At 41.5% G+C, this 20095-nt stretch overlaps 1 protein-coding gene across 3 annotated transcripts in view; it reads right to left on the bottom strand.

Annotated features, from left to right (window-relative positions):
- Positions 1 to 2681: 2681 nt before the first annotated feature.
- The window catches only part of NDRG1 (N-myc downstream regulated 1), a 39828-nt gene continuing 22414 nt past the window's right edge, over positions 2682 to 20095 (bottom strand). For all 3 annotated transcript variants that reach the window (XM_048286544.1, XM_048286546.1, XM_048286547.1), the window contains 13 exons: positions 18665 to 18770; positions 17124 to 17244; positions 14770 to 14832; positions 13145 to 13205; positions 12606 to 12692; positions 11387 to 11443; positions 10356 to 10459; positions 9904 to 9960; positions 9038 to 9089; positions 8229 to 8276; positions 6655 to 6690; positions 5240 to 5291; positions 2682 to 4507 (listed from right to left, as the gene is read on the bottom strand). In XM_048286544.1, coding sequence (XP_048142501.1) covers positions 4272 to 4507; positions 5240 to 5291; positions 6655 to 6690; positions 8229 to 8276; positions 9038 to 9089; positions 9904 to 9960; positions 10356 to 10459; positions 11387 to 11443; positions 12606 to 12692; positions 13145 to 13205; positions 14770 to 14832; positions 17124 to 17244; positions 18665 to 18770 — 1080 coding nt within the window. In that variant the 3' untranslated portion in view covers positions 2682 to 4271. The remainder of the gene's footprint in view (positions 4508 to 5239; positions 5292 to 6654; positions 6691 to 8228; positions 8277 to 9037; positions 9090 to 9903; positions 9961 to 10355; positions 10460 to 11386; positions 11444 to 12605; positions 12693 to 13144; positions 13206 to 14769; positions 14833 to 17123; positions 17245 to 18664; positions 18771 to 20095) is intronic.

Below are 20095 nucleotides of genomic sequence, written 5' to 3' on the forward strand. Positions count from 1 at the left end.
CTGCTGCTTGCAAAGGAAAAGCTGCCTCCTAACCCCTTTCCCAACCCTTGGGCTCTTTTGGACATGTCCAGTGATGTCTGCATCCAGTGTTTGATGCACATCCCACAGTCACCAGTGCCAAAAATATGTAGGGTGTATGGGATGTGGGGCTGCCTCTTTAATGACATCAAAACAACAACTCTCCTCCAGCCCCTAGGAGTGCTGGGTAAGTGAATGATCCCACACTGAGTTGCAGAGAACAGACATTGAACTGTTCGGCAGTTGCAATCAGAAGCCTTTTTTTCCTTTTTCTTCCCCCCAACACTGGTCAGCAGCTGCATTGTTTATAAAATGAATGGAGCCCTTAATGAAGCAATAGATAGAAACACTGAGAGGCTGTGTCTGTCTGTTACAAAGGGCTGAGGGGGAAGGGTGGAGCTCTTAAAATACCCTGACATCCTTTCTGTCAGTTATTTAAACATTAGGCATAGCAGTGATCAGCTACCAACAAAAAGTCTATATTTGGCTCAGTGGAAACGCTAAATCCACACATCAAAACAGCTGTTCATATAGACAGACTGGGAGAGGCTTTCTGTTCCAGTGAATGTGAAATAGTGCAAAATAGTGCAAAGAAAAAAAAGCAGACAATATGTGGGAAGGGGGAGGGCCAAGCTCGATGTGCAGTGCAAGCAGCACTGCTCAATGTGTTGTACTGATGGATGCAACAGACCCCCTTACAGGGACCCTGAGGATTGCAGCAGATCCTCTGCCCAAGATGCAAAAGCACACAGGGAGAGGATTCCAGCACTGGAGAGAAAAAATAAGCAGCTTTGCTATAAACAGTTTCCACTCCAGCTCAGTCCATCAGTCACAACCCATGACATTAATCATACACCTCGAAAACACATCTAGGTTAAAATTTCCAGCTGTTTAGTCAATAGAGACTCTTAAAGAGGAAAGCAGCAGCATCCTTCAGCACAAAAGGCCTGCTGCCACGACATGGCATTGGCACATCCTCTCCCACATCCCCTCTGCAAGGAAAGGGAGCAGGAAAGATATCTTGAAGATTAGTCAGATTTTTATATAGTAGATGCCAAGGGCCAGGCAGAGGTGGAAATAACTTGGATTTCAGCAATGACATCCCTTGTATTAAGGGGTTTTGAAGAGTACCACTGCAGTGACGATTTGGCACTGAGATACAACTAATGCAATCAGGAAGCCTCATGGGTCCTGGGAGCCCATTCTGTTTTCTTTTATAACCCCAAAAGCACTGTGAGGGGCAAACTGGTTATTTTCTGGAAAGCTCCTGTTATCCAGTTAGAATTTCCTCTATGCCACAGTAGCTCCTTCCTCCCTGATGGCCCTTCACACTTGGAAAAAAGTGAAACCCCAGCTCATGTTTTCCAGGTTAATGACACTACAATATCCAGGCTAATTCTGTCTCCAACAATAACACAGAAGTCCGCTTTTGCAAGGCCTGGGTTTTTATAAAAATTTCTAATAAATCTGCAAGCCACTTTAATCTCTTCATTTACAGCACAAGTTAAAGACACCAGGAGACCAGGACTGCAAGGAAAGAGGAGTCATAACTTCTTGTAAAAGGGAAGACACCACTCCTCTGTACTGCCCTCCAGCTTTTATGTGCAGGAACACAGTGTTCTTTGCCAAATAAACAGTTTTGGTTGCAAAGCTGACATTTATAGTGGTCCTAGCAACTCCTTGCTGCTCAGAAGTGCTTGCAGATCCCTTTGTGCTGCAATAAGGCTTGGATACATTCCTCCCCATTAAACCAAAATAAACTGCCTAGGCTTGACAGGCACAGCATGATGTCCTTGTGGAAGGAATGATTAGCCATTCCCAGAAAAGCTCAGCAAAGAACATAACTTTGCCCTTCTTTTGTAAGATGAACTGGCACAGGTTCCTCCTGTTTTCACTGGCACTGGCTGTCAAGTCCTTTGCTGGTATCAGTCCAGTCATGACTGCTGAATCATCACATCTAGCAGAGCCTTGGCTCAGACATGACAAATATTTGCTTTTGCATCATTCTATCACAGGATTTTTTGAAATACAGGAGGAAGGAGCAGCCTAAAATAGACCCAGCAAAGTCATCAAGGCACCTGTCACTGAAACCAGGGAATGTTAAGGAAGGCACTAGGTTAATCTTTACATTCCTGAAGTTACATTCTTCTAACACCTCCAAAAGGAACCAGCTTTAGAAACTCCAAGTGGTATCTGCAGTTTCAGTCAAGAGGCCTGAATAACTCCAGATATTCATGAGGAACTCATCACATCAGTGGATTTACAGATAAGACTGGGATCAGAAAGGATGCAATGAGTGTTGCACCAACTCCAGTGAGGAAGTCAGACCACAGATCTGTGCACTAGACAGTACTTTATCTAGGGAGACAAAAACAAAGCAAACAGCAAATAGTACTCTGTATCATGGCTCAATATTTTTCCAGGATATATTTCTATATCCTTTAGTACTAAAATAGCCAGCAACAATGCTGAAGTATGTGGTGATTTCTGAGAATAGACTGGAGTGAGAAGTGGGGGAGGAGAGAAAGTTCTGAGCAAAAACGTAGGGAATGACAGAGATATGAGCAAAACCAAAAAGATTTCATTGATACAAAAGGATGGCAAGAATATATTTGGACTGAAAAAGATTATTGTACTCCTGGTAAAAGATGAAGACACCAGACTTTGCAAAGTTACAAATTTATTTGTTTTGAAATAAATACAAATACTTCATTAAGAAACTTTTCTTGATAGACTTTACACAATAGCTTTATTCTTTCTGGAAATTGTCTGTTCTTCCCACAAAACGTTATGGATATTCTACACAGGAGCTGAAGTTAGTCAATATAAAGTAACCTAGATGGTGTTCTTCTGAACAAGCAATCCCAAAGTATTAACGTTTGCTATTTAACTGCTCAGCATTTGAGCTTTTTTTCTGTGTGAGGGCCGCAATTCAGCAGGTATGCACTGGAGCTTGGGAAATCTTGTCCCACTAGCTATGGAAGGACAAACTTAAGAACACCCAACTGTGACATTCTGAGTGGCAGAAAGATGTCAAGCCACCAGCTTCAAAGAAAGCAACCCAAGGTATCAGGAAGCAATGCAAAGATGCAGAACCAGCAGATCATGACATTTACACAGTCATTAGACACTGTATTCCAGAGATACAGTGTTGATGCTCCACTACTTAGTGGAATATGCTTTTCAGCACCAGTGAGATCTCATCAGTTTCAAATCTAGTAATTAGTGGCAGTTGAATGTACAGTATCTAATTACATGCCCATTCCACAGTTATTCATCTCTTCTGACAAAGAACAGCTGGATCTGTCTCTGCTTACAGAATTCCAAATTTATCACAATTGTGCTGGACATAAAAAACTTGAGCTGCAAAGTTAAGAAGCTTTCTGAAGGAAAAATCAAGCTGTTTCTGCTTAGCTGGCATATACAGCTACCCTAACTTGTTACAGCTACACCAACTTCTGCAGTTTGGTAAACCCTTTGGCCCAAGTTCCTAAACAGGAAATCCTACCTTGCTTACCAAATTTAAATCCTGTCCTCATTTGGCTAAGCAGGTTTTAGGGTCTAGGAGGGGGGGGAAGGAAAGGAAGACTGGAACTAAATCTCAAAAATGTGAAATGAAAAACCTTAAAGATTTAGTTCATCTCAAAGTCACATTAAAATTGCCTATTTTAGTAGTATATTATTGTACATAGGAAAACAGGCTTGAATACTAATGAATTAGAAGGCCTATAAATGCACGATACATTAATTTTTCTATCATTTGAAGTCAAGCTATATACAATGAATTCAACTCCAGCTTCAACATTAGGCCATAACACATTTGTTTCATTTCCTTTTCTTAAAGTCATCCTTAGAAGTTATTTCTTCTCCCCCACTGAAACTCATCTCAAATTGTGCCAGTTTACTTCAAGAGAGTAAGAGATAAAGGGGCCTGTAACAGCTTTGATTTTAAAGGAGGGTATTGAGCAATTCTAGTTTGACTCTGAAGTGTTTACAACCACATCAGCTTTTGGCAAGTATCCTTTAGAATTTGGCATCCACTGAAGGAGGGCACAATAGCAGCAGCTGTCTGAGATACAAGAATAATGATAGAGCAAATGAGATGCTTCTTTTCTTTGGTCCCTCTCAGACCCTGGTGAATAGAGTTCATCCTACAGAATAGCTAGAGTTTAATACCAGTTATGTTTTTGTGATACGCAGGGGGCATCCATTACTTTTTCACACTGCCACCAGTTAAAACCTCCCACAGCCATCTAACAGGACACTTCCATGGACTTGGGGCTTGATTGTTCAGCATTGCTTGCCGAGTTCGGCGTCAGCTCGATCCGTGTGTCTGTGTGGGAGCGGTTCCTGGAACCATCCCCAGTGTGGGATCGGCTCCTCGTTCCCTCCCCAGTGTGAGACCGGCTCCTCTGTCCTTCCAAAGAGGTTACACTGGAGCCAGAAGCGGTGCGGGACCTCATCAGCCTGGTCATGCTAGCAGAGGGCACTGGAAGAAGAGTCTTTCATTAATACCTTGCTTCACAGGCTTGGAAGGAAGCCCTTGCCTTCCTCTTGGTCTTAACCACCCTTGGAGAAGCCTTCAGGGTTGAATTGATACTTTTCAGGGTACTTCCACATGAAGAAGTACCTCCCCTGCTCCAGGCATGTACTTAACGAGACCAAATTATTACAGCGAAGTTAGTGGCCAGGGCTGAGGGATTCAGGAAGCTTTAGGGAACATTACTGTGGCTGCAAGAATCCAGAGGGAAACTGAAGAGACTCATCAGCCCTCCCATCACTTTCCAATATTCAGTCTTTGATGGCAACCCAGGCTCACAGTGCAACCACACAACAGCAACTGTCAGAAGCAAATATGGGAAAAACAAACAGCTACAACTCAAAGAAATCTCTGAGCCAATGAGGTTTTAAATGTTGTGTGCAGTAGATGAACCATATCCTGTGATGCCACGAGGGGACACTATTACAGATATCCACCTTAAAAACACTGAGATAAAGTAAAAGAGGTATTTGTGGGTATAAGCCATTTACAAAGCTCTCTAATAACATCACTTGATCTGAAAACCCTTTGCCCAGATACAGCATTTGTTTTTTTCCCCCCTGGCAAATGCATATCCAAAAGGGAAAGGGCGACACACCTGGGATCAAAGACTCTCTGGGTACTTAGATGCCCAATTAACTTCGGTAGCAAGATCAACCATTCCATAAAACCAATACTTACTGTATCCCATTCCCTGAACAAAGTATTTGAAAGCTTCAGCAAGCTTGGCAGGCTGCAAAAGAGAGAGAGAGCTATCATAAGCAGTGCTCAGTAGGTTATATCACAATGTTATAGATTCCATCTTAACAGGGACATCTTAAATATTTTCTGGGTTCTACTGACTATATGAAAACTTTTATGAGAAAATTCCACCATTCCCCTCCCTAGTCTTCACCCCGTTATTTTACAAATTGGATTACACGCATTTGAGACTGACATTTCCAGAGAAGAGAACTGGTCTAAACCTGGCTCAAACTTTAGTTACTTGTGCAGTTACTGAAGCAACAAAAGTGAACAAAACTAACTTGTAGAAAAAACTAAGTTGCTTTACTTCTGTTCACTTCAGTTGAAGGGAACAAAAGTAAAACAACTGGCCTCACAAAATGTACAAGGCAGTTCATACAAGACCAGTAATTGAGTAATTCCTAATCAGCAGAGAACAAATTCAGCTATTCAGGCTGATAGTTAGGTTTATAGGGCAAGAAAGCTCACCAGGAATACACAAGCACAACTGCCTACAACTGACATTCTTGCAATGAGGCACTCCCTGTTTCAATTACAGTCTCAATTATTTCACATGAAAATATTTTTTGCATAATTCTCTGAGCCACTGCAAAGAATGGACTCTCTATAACAGAAGCAATGCACATACTACCATGTGGCTTTAAAAAAGCCTTTTCCCAGGTCCCACTGTTGGGGCATACACTACCTGTACAGGGGCTTCAGCTGCAAGCAATTCCAAATTTAGCTTTTCCTTTAAGTTCACAAACACCACATTATATTGCATAGAAATCTGTTTAGATGTTATATCACATTCCAAAGCTGATTTACAAGTCAGCTCTTTTAGTGAGGCAACACAAAAGTGCAGGTAAATTTTAACTTTGCCAGCCTTTATTAGCAGCTTGGAACTTATGCCTAAATGTGTTTTAGAAACTCCAGTTCATCCAGAGTCAAGCTGAGTCGGTGTATGCAAGAACACAGCACTGTTATCTTCCTGTCTCCCACTTTCCTGATGTATACTATAAATACTCCAAGTAAGAATGTTGTTAAAATGCTAGTGGCTCAAGCCTTAATTCACATTATCTTAGTAAATAGGCATAAAATAATACCTCTGCATTCCCACCTCAGGTCTTTACTTGGTTAAGACTTTATTAGTGAAAATAATATCCCTTCCCAATCTTAGTTTTGCACTTCATTGCTCTTTAAAGGAAAAAAGAAAGCTCAGATGACCAACTGACATCATTATTCATGAAATCATAACCATCCTTTTGGCTGACATTTGGGAACAGCAAGTACTCTACAGGAAAACACTCATTTGTTGCAGTCTGACACGCTGCAGAACATGATTAGTAGGATTTCCGCCAGCCAAATCCTACCTGGGAAACTTGGGGGAGCCCGCCACAGTCAGCCATCTGAAATGGGATGAGAACAGCCAGTTAGTGCAATGCCAGAGGAACTCACTTATGCTTAGATAGATATATTGAAATGACCTTTTTAGCTATCTGCCAGAGAAAACACTTCCTTTTGTTGCGTGAGTAACATACACGTGGATGAACATATCAAAGCAAGCTGTTAAATGTTTATGAATGCTGTGACTGCACGCCAGTAAACCACAAAGTGTCTTGACTGACGCTCAGGCAAAGCAGCAGCTGGAGCTACAAATGGTTTTTGCTGGGCAGCAATTACCAGTTTCTTAGAAACCAGCCTATTAGTCCTGGTTGCAAGGTCAGCTCTGAACTACAATAACATGACTCTGTATTGACCTGGATGACAAACAGGGTAGAGAAAACAAACACCTAAAGCTCAGAAGTGAGAGGGAAAAACGATTTGCTCAGATCGCGGATGGCAAGCACCAGCCTGACTTGCCAAGGGAAGCAGGGAAAGCCAAATGAGAAAAGCTATCTTGAGTGCATGAAATATTTTTGGAGCATTTCATTTTTCCTGCCACTCCACCCCTCAAAGTCAACCCAACAAAAACAGTCCTGTTCCAAGGAATACTACAGGCTGAAAACAGTAGAGTTGTAAATTACAGGAAACCCCAAAGCCTGTCTAGGATTAGTTAGCAGCAAAACAGGCCTGCAGCAGGATCTGGCATCAGCCATATCCCTGGACTGAGCAAAGGCTGGCCACTGATAAAAGGTCTGAGATAATGTCAATAACTTTTTTAGGGTGTCTGCCACACCACATTATAGGGCAGCAGTGTAACTCCTCAATGTTAAGAGAAAAAAAAATTTAAAATCTTTATTATAATTTTCACTGGCCAGTTCAATAAAGAGATGCAGTAGAAGTTCCCAGCAAAGCATGACCAAACTTGTTTCACTGTTTGCATGCTGTTACTTCATCAGTAACAAGCTGAAGATTGCCCCCATAAACTGAATGCCAAATATCAGCCGCAGCCTTTGCATTACGTTCTGCTGTTTGGAAGTGCATTTTATCAATTTTTTTTGGAAAATAGCATTAAGATATCCTGGACTGTACCCTCATAAAAGGCAGGATGACCAAACTGGCTGATAGATTAGCTGTCAATTCACCTGACACTTCTGCTGAGAGGCAAGCACAGGAACAGAATGAACTTGTTTGCACTCCTACTCTGGTCACAGTTTTTTCAAACCTTTCAAAATATCTCAAGATCAGCTTTGCCAGCTCTAGTCAAATTCATTATGGGTATGTGAAATACTGAACATTTCAACTCTCATCCTTACTATTTTAAAATGGAGAAGCTGAGAAATTCCCTGCTGTTAACTCTGACAAGAAGCCCCTAGTCTTGTTTATTCCACTAAAATACTCTCGGCCTGAAGGAGCTCTCTTTTCACATCAGAATTGGATTCTCACTGTGTTATTGGTATTGCAACACATCACCCTGGTTCTGCTTTTTCAGCTAATGCAAACCAATATAATGGTTTTATATGAGAAGAACGTTTACTTTAAAAAGCACAGGTTTTGTTATTACCTTCAGAAGTGTGGTCCTTGTTGGGTCCAGCTTTGAGTTGCATTCAACCTATATAAAAGAATAGCAGCATAAGACATTGTACACAAGATTTTAATTATGAACTCTTGCATGAAAACAGATTTAACACCTTGTTTTCTGGCCTAACACAGCCTAAACTGAGTGTCTTACGATTCTGTGTGAAGACTATGTATACATAATACATATCTTTAAACCCAAGTAGGTCATCTCACATTTTTAACTGCATTTTTTCCATGTACAAGCCCATAGTTGGGAATTGGAGACTTTTCATCTGTTTCTGGGACTTCAATGGAAACAAGTGTTGTTTATCTTGTGATTTGGGGTCATCTGGTAGCGTCCCAAGTGGTGAGCAGCCATGTGGCCACGGGCCAGCAGACCGGGCATGCCCATTAAGGCACAACATTTGAAGTCATCCAGTCATCTGGGGCAAGTTATAATGGTCAAAAAAGTTCTTCACTTCCAGAGTGACCCAGGGCACAGCTCCAGCACCACACAGCAAGTTAAAATACCAGCAGCAGATTCCTCTCTAAAGGAAAATATTTGCGGTTCACTGGAACTGCTGTGGTGATTGTTCCTAACGTGGTAGCTATTAAATAATGGTGCACAGCAGAGGGGGAAAAACAGCATGGAATTAATGGCAGCTCTCCTGTGGTCTGGAAGAGGAGAGCCACTAGGCTGGATTGGTAGCCAGCAGGGCTGCTGTGTGGCAGGAGCTCTGCTGGCCTCATGCAGCCCCCTTGACTCGCCCACCCACCCTCAGCAGGGTGGCAAAGATGGCTCGAGGTACCCACCACAGCATCCACCGCCGGGGAGCTGTCACCGACCACCAGGAGGACAGGACACCTGCAAAGAAGCACACACAAGTGGTGTTATCTCTGCCACCCAGCCCGGACATGCCCTGAGCTGCATTTTGTGTCTCTGGAAGGGTGAGACAGTTAAGTGTGTGGAAAGGATTTGGTTTGTATTCCGGACACCTTAAACATACATCAAATCCTGCGTTAGCTGCGGATCCACTGACATTCCTTGCCTGAGAACCTGATCTCTTCCCCAGCTGGCAGCAAATCAGCCCTTGACAGTGCTCTTATTCCTTGCTTTACAAGAAATTGAATGTGGGCATCAGCATCAAAGTCTCATGCCTACGACCCTCCAGGCCCTTGAGCTCCAACTTTTGGATCTGTCCATCCAATTCCAACCAGATTGTCAGAGGAACAGTCTCCTGTGCATAACCATCAGCAGCTGAGCTAGGAAGGACTTGACACCTATTATGTTGCATAAGTTGTAGCATAGGCAAAAAGCCATTAGCAGAAGATCTGACAGTCAGTCAGTCAGTCAGTCATTCTCATACCTGCTTTATCTTCCTGAATACTTTTGGTTGGTTGGTTTTCAAATGGTTTTAAGTTGGGGTTTTTTGGTTGTATAGGCACAGCTCAAGCACCTTCAGAGCTACAGTTTCCATTAACTATAACGTATTTCTGCATGAAGCTAAGTACACCAACTTCTCAAGTACTTTGTAAGCCCAAATTTTGCACAGTGACAGGATGCACAGTGATGGGAACGACTTAACTTTCAATTTAAATATGTTTGCCAAGTCTGAAGAGAGGAGTTCTTCCTAACGGCAGCCCCTGACTTGCAGTAACCTCTCAAATAAAATACTTACTGAAGGGTGACAACATTTACTCCAGGAACAGGGCGCTCAATTTCTAGGTCTCGCCGACTGAAAAAAAAAAAAAAAAAAAAAAACAGAGGACAAAGGCTTTTGATACACTGGAATTCTATAGATACTTCTATATTCTTCTAGTTTAGAGAAAGTACAGACACTCACATGTTAATTTAATCTGATATATATATTGTAGCCTCCATAACTGATATAGAGCCACACTTAGACTGAAGGATCAATGTCTTAGTTCAGTCCCAGTGCACAATCTTTCACCCCACAAGTGCACAAGGTCCTTCTCCAATAAGCAAACCGCCTGAGATCCCTAAAGGCACTGTTAAGCAGAACTTCATACTGGGGGAACACATGTAATCCCACCACACAAGTAGTGTCTCTAAAGAGCTGGACAGCCTCTTAAAAAAGTTTCCAGTTAGAAATCAGGTAAATGTATTTACCTGTTGTAAGAGTTGACAAAGAGATGAAGGTTGGTTTGATTCATATCATTAATAATATGCTGACGGTAAGTATGGATCAGGTCATGGTTGCTGTGAATCTCTTCCTAAAGTGGAGACACAATCATTCAGAATAGGGGCTATTTTCTGAAAGGATCTGAAGACATGTCACAGTAGTTGTGTATCAGACTCATATCTGGACAACAGGAGTGTGTGCACCTTGAGGGAAGGGACCACTTCCAGCACCCAGTGAAGTCACCCAGAATTAATATTATCTTCTGATTGCAATACCACAATTTTCTTTAAAACTCCAGGATTTTGTAATGTTAAAGTCTCACAATTGCAAAACACAGTGCAGATAGTTACAGTCAGACAAGTGTGAGGTTTTAAACTAAACAAAAAAAGAAGATTCAGGGTAAGAAGCCTAATAAATGTTTCCAGGGCAAAGCAGATGCTGAAGGTTTACAAACATGTAACGTGGAACTCAATTTCACAATAGTAAATAACTAAGCTTCGAGGACTTCAATCATAACATTTTCAAACAGTTGGGTTCTAAAGTCTTTATAGATTATTTCCTTGTTCTGCTGGAATGGAGTTTTCCATTGCATTTACTAACAATGTCAAGCACAGCAAAGTAGCCTCAGAAAACAGTCCAGCACTTTGCATAAGGCTTGCACTGAAGAGCGCCATTAACACTAATAACCAGCTGTCACAGAGTTACACGTATATTATATAAAAACACTGAGGGGTTTTTCTAGCTCAGAACATGACCATATACTCACGTTTAAGTGTTGGCTGCCTAGACAGGGAGCTGCCCCTACTAGAGTTTTCACAGCTGAGATGCACTTGAGTACTCAGGACACAGCAAACCCATGGCAGAACACACCCTCAAAATGCTGGGGACACAAGTGTGAATCCTATCTCACTCTTTCACTTCATCCTTTATTGTTTAAGTGAAGGCTTTTCCCCTCCTCCCAGCCCCAGGAGGTAAATACAGATGACTGAATACACCAGAGGAATCTTTTGAACTTTACCTTTCCAAATAGATGTGAAATGACCATGTCTGGCAAAGCGTTTGTCCAACCTGAAATCTGAACAGCAAGATTATCTAAGTATCTGCTACTGACAGTCCCTGAACAAATGACATCTTCCAATTACCCATAAATAGACCAGTGGATGTTTCCCTGCTCTCTCTACATGTACAATACCCTAAAATGATATTTTGCCCCTCCATCCAACTAGAACACCTTTAGGGGTTCACATTTGAGTCATTCTCATCAGATGTCTTCACTAATGCAGGTATATAGGGAACACACTACTAGAGGCATAGGTGTATAGGGAATCACTCCCTGTAGGAACATCAAGCAAACCAGCCAGATGGGTGTCATTTAACCCCACTGCCCACTCTCTTCCCCAACAACCCACCCTAACAATGAGATGGAACTGGTACCATAAGCTCACAACCCACAGTAAGTGCTCCTGCTTTGGAAGGACACAAGAATATAAGGCACCTGCTGTACTCTTGAGGTGAGTAATACTTGAGAGGTGGAAGGCAGAGGCACAGATATGTAAGAATTTCAGGCAGTGAGGAATTGGGTGAGAATTGAAATGGGTCAGAAGTTCATTTCAGCATGGAAAAGTTACTACATTTCATTTAAGTAAGTTTGTCTGTCAAAGCATTTTGATAAATTTGACCTGGGAATATAATTAGTAACTAAGCCTTGAAAGAATGTTACCATCCTAGCTCTGCAAGCTTCTCCTAGGAGTTTCTTTTATGTCAACATTTTCTGGTGGTATGAACAATCTGTCCACAGTTACTGTAGCTAATGCTGTTTTCTGAGTCCTTTTGGCATCTAAGGCTCAGATGATTGAAACATGGAAGATGCTGTTCTGGACATTTTTGTGTGCTCTACTTCATATTTTGGACTGTGCTGGTAAACAAAGCCATGGACAAGAAAGATGTTTCCAAAACTACCATGTCTCGGTAAACTGTTCTCCCCAGCAGTTATGAGCTCTTAAGAATTGTCCCAGCAGCTCCATTGTACCACATGTATCTGTATCTGTTTTCCCAAAGTACTTATTTTTATCACGAGCTCTGTATGAAGTATTTTTGCAAATGGAAGAATAAACCCCAAAGGAGTTACCCCAGGATATTTTGTATCTGCAGCCGTGCCTTGACATACAAGATTGCCAAGCTCCTCATGTTCCACAGGCTTGCAGTAACATTTATTTTTCTAACTTAAAGATATTTACCTTAGTTGCTGCCCAGTCCATCCAACCTTCAGCACAAGGGTTTACGTTAATGAGAACTAATCCCTCCACCATCTCCGCATGGTTTAACTGCAAAAGAGAAGATTTAGGATATCCTTTGCAACTTGACAGTCAGCAAAAAAATTAAATTAGCAAATAATGTCCTGTGGAGGAAAGTGGTAGGTCCAGTTTTATCTTGCAGAAAACAAGCATATGTATGGGGAAAAAAAAATTTCATTAGAGCAGTTCAACTGAACAGCTGGAGAACATTAGGATTTAACTTTTTCTCCACCCTCAGTTTAAATAGAGAACTCCCATTATAAAAACCTTCTGCAAATTAACTGGGTAGAGCCCAGGCCTTAAAATGGAAAATCTAGGTCTTCTGGATTAGCTATCCTGCAGATTGTGGTATTTCACTTAAAAGCCTGGCTTGCATACTCAACTGGGCACAGCAGAACAGGAATTCTCCATGCACGCTATGGGGACAACAACACGTGAGGGAAATTGGGTTTGAGGCTTTAGGGAAGCTCCACAAAACTTACAGCAAATCTGGTTAAAATGTAGGCACCAGCTCCAGTTCCCATTCCTATGATGGTCTTCAGCCTGCACAGCAATAAAACAGAAGAGACAAATGAGGAAGAGTGCTAAAAATAAATTACATCAGTAGCCTTCCTCTTTCCCATGCCAGTGTGTATCTACAGAAGGGTGGGCTCAGTTTGGGCAAGCTGTGAGCCCTCAGCCACATCAGTGGCCCCAGCAATACTTGGAGGGCCCTGGTCCTCGTGCATTGCAGGGCAGCAGCCATCCTCACTTATCTTTAAGTAAATATACTGAGCAGCCACAGCATTATTCTGATCCTGGGAGGAAATGATTAGTCTCTGCCAGAAAACTTGTAAGATACAGACCTGAAATCTGCAGCCTGAATACAAAGGTCCCCCCTCCCTGGACTCTCCCTGCCTCCCCATCACAGCTATCCAACTGGGGCACTGGTTCCTCTCTAAAAGAAAGCTGGCAGGGAAACATCTCCTGCTACCCAGTCACTGGGGTGATGAACTTTAAACTTCATAACCAAACGGGGCAGAAACAAACCAAATATTTGCATTAACTGAGATCAGGTTTAAAGCATCACCTTCAAGGTCTTAGAGAATACATGGAAGGGAAGGCTAGACAAAAGCGCTCAGAAAAACAGATTATTCAATGCTTTTAGGAAAATACCTGAGGGTAGTTTTCATTCTCATTAGGACTTTGTAAATACACTCCAGTTTAATTGATTTTCAAGATGCTGATGTTATTGATCACATTTTTTTGTGCAGTGCAACAGAACTGACAGCTCTGTGCCTGACATTAGGCAGTTCAAAAAATACACATCCCCTAAAGAGGTAGTGAGGTAAACTGGTCTGCAGTAAGAGCTGGTTATAACTGAGCAATGTCTAAACTGGGGAGCTGGTCCAGCCTCTGTTTTCCAAAGCTGCCTAAACCTGAATGCCAAGTTTTCTCTCCTTGTTCTGAAAACCCCTTGGAGGTGTCTACCTGCCCTCTCCACTGTGTACCAGGAGCACAAACTCCACAGAAAGGGCATCTTTCTCACCTACAGCTCCTACTAAAGCTGAGCTTTAAGGGAAAACAACCCCCAAACATGGTGCAGGTAGACAACCCAGGAACACTGCCACTAGGTGTTTTAACTGGTAACCTGGCATCTGCTCTTGGTAGTAGAAGAGGCTTAGGGAGGTCAGAAAGACCCCCTAGGACATTCAAGCCACAGAAAAGAAAACAGTAAATGTCTTCAGATGGGACTGTGCTTTTTTTTTCCTGCTTAACCACACAGGAAAACGTGGGCTGCTACAGTGGGAAGAACAGATTGTCTGTGCCCTGCCCCTGCGAGGGGGATGCAGAGAATACTGGAGTAAGCCCCTAAATTAGGCACATGGGATTTCTCCTAAGTTGCTTCCTGTTTAAAAATAAACAGACATTTCAAAAAGGGCCAAAAAATAAGCTCTTTCAGAAACCAAGGCAAAAGCAATCCATCTGTAACACAGGAATCCAAAACAACCACAAGTGTAGTTTGAGCAAACAAAATGCCAGACAGCCAGGCCAAAGCAAATGCCTGCTCTTTCAGTGAGCCACAGAGAGAAGAATGAGAAAAATAAGTAAACAATTCTGTACTCACCCAAACTGTTTCAGGATTCCAGGAATCATTTCAGCCAGCTGATCCATGGAGGGATACACATACCTACGACAAGCATGTTTTTGAGGAGTTATTACACCACATCCAGCAGTGTACACTGGCATATTTAGAGACAGTGATCACTGTAGATGTAATAGCAAATGCTGTCATCATGAGATCATTGTGTGTACAAGCTGAATTTAAATCAGGAGCAATTTAGTAATTTACCAGAAACAGGAGCATAATCTATATATGTTCTATGTGTTACAGGACAATGGATGTCTAAGAACAAAATAGACCACAATGAATCTTTCCCAAGGAAAGTTAACATTATGACCTTATGAAAAAGTTTGAACCAGAGAGATGAGTTTCCAACCACATTCACTGGGTTTGTATTGCTGGTCCACCACAAAAAAGTTCCCCTGTATTTCAGAATCAGGGACTACAGAAGTGAGTTCCAGATATTTGGCAAAAAACTTACATGCATGTTTTTAGGGACACAAACATTACCATAGGATAAATGGGAACAGCTTTCCATTACTATTGATGGAGAAAATGAAGGCATAAGAAAGGCTATGAAGCTGCTGAGGAAAGCTCAATAAAAACAGCTGTTTCTTACTGCTCCTGGCCTTCTTCAAAGCAGAAACAAAACTTTGAGGGAAGGAAATTCTGAGCAAAATCTCAACTGAGTATCATGTGGAAAAAAAAAATCTACCCAGAGTAGAGCTGGAAAACATCTGCCTAAGATGTATTTAAATCTCTGCTTCCCATCAGAATTACACTTAATTATTCTCTAGCTTAGCCTCCAAAATATAACAAGCAAAAACCACCAAGGCCTGCAAAATGTTTTATTTTCTTAGATTTTCTTGTTGGTAAATTAAACCTTGTAATGACAAAAGCTAGTGTTACTGCAACAGCTTTGGTCTGGGAGACTTTATTGCAGCTTTTCTTATTTTCTTACTTACTTAAAGTACTTAAAGGAGACCTATAAGAAAGAGGCGGACAGACTTTTCAGCAGGGCCAGTTGTGATAGGAAAAGGGGTAATGGTTTTAAACCAAAAGAGGGTAGATTCAAGTTAAATCTAAGGAAGAAGGTTTTTTTTACAATGAGGGTGGAAAACCCTTAAAAAGGTTGCCCAGAGAGGTGGTGGATGCTCCACCCCTGCAAACATTCAAGGTCAGGTTGGACAGGCCTCTGAGCAATCTGATCAAGTTGTCCCTGCTCATTGCAGGGGGGTTGGACTAGATAACCTGTAAATTTCCCTTCTAAATCAAGCCATAATTCTATGACTTAATTTAGGCATGCTGGTCTCCCAGTTGAAGGGCAGGTAAACATAATACAGCTTCTTACACGGCCATCATGATTTTGTCAAGCAGAAGTCTTTACTAGCCACAGATCATGACGGCTGCCCTCTGCAGCTGACAACTCAGAAGCGATAACACCTGTCCAGGACACAAGGGCTAAGGCACTTAAAAGCTCATGATTTAAACAAATGCAAAGAAGGGATGACTGAAATAGCTTTGTAGGCTGCTCTGATAGACAACTGGGGCATTGCAGCTAACAACAGCATCAGACCAGCTTAAAAATTAAGCAGGGAAATAGACTGGCTCATGCAATAAGAGTACTTATAAGCTCCTTAATACGTAGTTCTCACAGAACAACTGGTCCTTGCCTTGAATCCTCCCCTTGGCATGTTGGCTGCTCCCTTCCTCAGCCAAGCTGATTCCTGTCCAAGGGGCATCTCAAGGTAAACCTCTTTCATTTGACCTAAACAGGCCAAGCCTTTTGGCAATGACAGTGCTCAAGGTTTCCAAGAGTTACAGCATTGGACGTGGTACAGTCAGGAATATGCAGATATGACATTCTGGGGGGGTTCATCACCTTGTTATTGCCTAACAACTTGGATTTTCCAGGTAGGTTATCAACTTAACATCTACCATGCTGCCATTTCACAAAGACCACAGATTTAGGAAGGACATTATGTAGAGGTTAATGCCTGTCTTATTTACAGTAATAGTTTTATTTTGTATTTTTTATTCAGGATGTCATTACAAAATAAGCTAATTCACTATTTGAATTGACAAGATGTAGACATCTGTCAAGGAACTGCTTTACGAGCAGTCTCATTATCAGAGCTAAAACATAAAACTGCAGCCCCAAAGTCTACTGTGAACTGGCACAACAAAACAGAGCTCCCAGAACTCCAATACTTTAGAAATGGAGTGTCAGGATTTAAGTTCAAAAGCCAACTACTGTGCTTGCTGCAAGTACCTTTTAATGAAATCAAAGATCAAGACTCTTTTTCCAAAAAGAGGATAACTATGAAAGCATGGGCTGTTTTTCCCAGAGAACTCACCCAGCCTGGAAAGATGGTGCTCCATCCTGCTGGCCAGGTGCATCCACATGGCAGACTGCAAAGTGCTGGGTGATTTCCTGCATATCCTCAAAGTTGAAGAGAGGATTGAAGCAAGTTTTATCTTGGGAAGGAAAAGAAAATATGAAATAATTATGCTGAAGGAAATACTAAGTTTTCAGCTACAAAAATAATTTATTCACCTATCCTGCAGGTTAATGAAAAGTTGAATCGATCAGGTCAGCTAAGGTTTGTCCAAGTTATTTTTGTACCTACTAGAAGTATTTGCTTGGTACACCTAATTCCTCAAAAAAATATTCTTTATGCAAACTTAAAATACTAACAAAATGTAGCCAAGGGTATTCATCCCAGGTTTTGTCTTAGATTAAATTATCAATTTCCTTGTCCTTTTAATTTTTTTAAAATTGTGACAAAACAAATGGAGAAAAAAGAATATTCAAGGATAAGATTGTGGCTTGACCTTTTGCCCAAATATTAGAAGTTAAACATTATGTGATCAGATGCTGCAGACAGCTCAAGACAAAAATCATCCTTCTGGGACACTCAGTGCTGTAGGCTCCAAGTTTTGAGGTGATCTTATGAAGAAATATTCATGCGGGGAAAGCGTTAGGATATTTTCCTTCTGGTGTGGAAAGCACCATCTTTGAGATGCCTAGAAAATGGTTCAATATTCTGTGTGTGTTTCTGAATGTCCTCACACAATATATATGCAAAATATCTTGGCAGAATATAAAATGCTTTTAGCTCAAATCAGCTTTAGGAGAATATGCAAGTCCAGGAAAACTTTGTAACTCTGGAAAGAAAAAGCTCTAATTCAAAGTTAAGTTCCAGATTTTCTCTGCCCTGATTCACTGAAAATCAAAACTAAAGACAATTCCACAAAACACAGGCAAGAAAGCAGATTTTTTTGTCTTACTAGTAATATTCACTCCCTTGCAATAGCCAGACTTTCAAGATCTGCAGGTGTTTTTAAATATTGATAGCTGATTAAGAAACAGTGAATTATGTGCAACAAGTACGTCTGACAAAAGATCAAACTAGACCAGGTCTGGATATTAGCTCATTATATGACAGATGAGATAAAAGGCTGGCTAAGGACACAAAGCCAGCACCCATTTCATACTGACTTGACATATAATGCATATAAATCCAAGCAGCACGAGACTGCTTATCAGACAGGACCCAAAGCCCCAGCAGGGTTGTTTTTTCAGTCCTGCTGGTAATATACCATCAGCCTCCTCTTAAGATTTTTTTGCAGCATTCATACACAGTTGCTATGAACTACCAGAGATCTTTTGCCCCTTTAACTGAAACATTCCAATTATTTACTGCACAAGGATTAAAAAAAAAAAAAAAAAAATCTGAGAATTACACTTGCTGTGAGAGTTAGGTGCCATTAACAGCTTCCAATGCACACAAACAAACAAGGACCTGGGAAGGGTTTCCTAGCCACTGCTGCTTTCTCACCTCTGATTATGGCAGTGCTGTCACAGAACCTGTGCTGGTAATTAAAGCTTACTTACGGTTCAGCCCGATGTCGTGGTAGGTGAGGATGGCCGGGCGGTTCCCCCTGGGAGTGCCACACATGGTGACACGGACTGAGCCGTGCACGGTCTCCACATCTTGCTCCTGGGAGAGAACAGGAAGACTGTCAGGGATTGTCCAAGTGCTCCACAGCTGCTGCAGCAGACCCTGATCGACCACAAGCAGAGGTCCTGCCCCATCCCAGGGTATGCTCTGCAATCCTATGCTAACACCCCCCGTTCTCCCCCATGGTGGGGGCTCTGTGATAACATTTTACATTTGACTGTCACCTACTCCAGCCCACATACAACTACAGAAGCACTCAAGCTGCTAGCTCTAACCACATGCTGAGGGAATAGTTAAACACTTTAACCACATTAAAAGGCAGGATAAGAAAACATAAAGAAAGCAGTTTGTTGTAGTGACACCTAAAATAACAGGAGCTTACAACTCTGACTCTCAACCTTTGCAAAAGTACAAGTCACCAAGATAAAATATTTCTGATTTCTAGGAAATGAACTCTAGCTGAGCAAATAACCACTCTTCCCCAAAGAAAGCAGCATTAAGTAGCTTGTACTTGCTTATTTGCCATAAAGATTTATTATACTGTGAAGCCTTGTGATGGCAGTAGCCTTCCCCAATAAAAGTGACAGCTACGTGTTTGTTTCTTGGCTTGTGATGTTCAGACCTGAGCATAAACCCAACTGTCTGAAGTTTGCTAATAGAACAAAATAACCATGACATTATTGTGGTGCTTATCAGAAAAACAACATTAAGAAGTAAACCACTATTATTTGGGATAACAGGAGTTTATACTACTTATTGATCTTAAAGCCAAGGACACCATTGTTAACAAACCAAAGTCCCCCTGAGCACCATCTTCTGGATCTCTAAGTTAGATGTGACTTACACAAAAGATGGAAAAGTTTTTGTTTCTTTTGCACTTGAACTTCAGATGAATATAAACAATTTGGTATTTTGCAAATGTGTATAAAGGGAATCACAAACTCACTGTTCTGTCTGACACTTTTTTACAGTACAGTTACACTTACATAACAATCAAAGAATTATATAGGTAGCAGCCAGTCTTTGCATCTCACCAGAATCCTTTATTTACTGCACAGGCCACAGATATGATCCATGTCATTCACCACTGCCTGCTGCTGCAGGGCTTGCTTGACTTGTTCCAGGCAGTAACACCCAGAGGCAAAATCCAAGTTAAATTCAAATCTATTAAAATTATGCTGTAGAAATCAGAGGTGTACAGCCTCTGCAAAAGCCTTTTTAAAAAACCTCTTCCAATATCTCAGGTAATAATTCAATCTAAATCTCAGCTCCTTAATTTGATACAAGGAATGCACTGCAAATTTTGTTGAAAACAAGGATTCTAGGCAACACCATTCTACATTTAATCTAGTTTCTTTTTAATT

This window comes from Corvus hawaiiensis, chromosome 26, assembly GCF_020740725.1.
Source record: "Corvus hawaiiensis isolate bCorHaw1 chromosome 26, bCorHaw1.pri.cur, whole genome shotgun sequence".
NCBI lineage: Eukaryota > Metazoa > Chordata > Aves > Passeriformes > Corvidae > Corvus > Corvus hawaiiensis.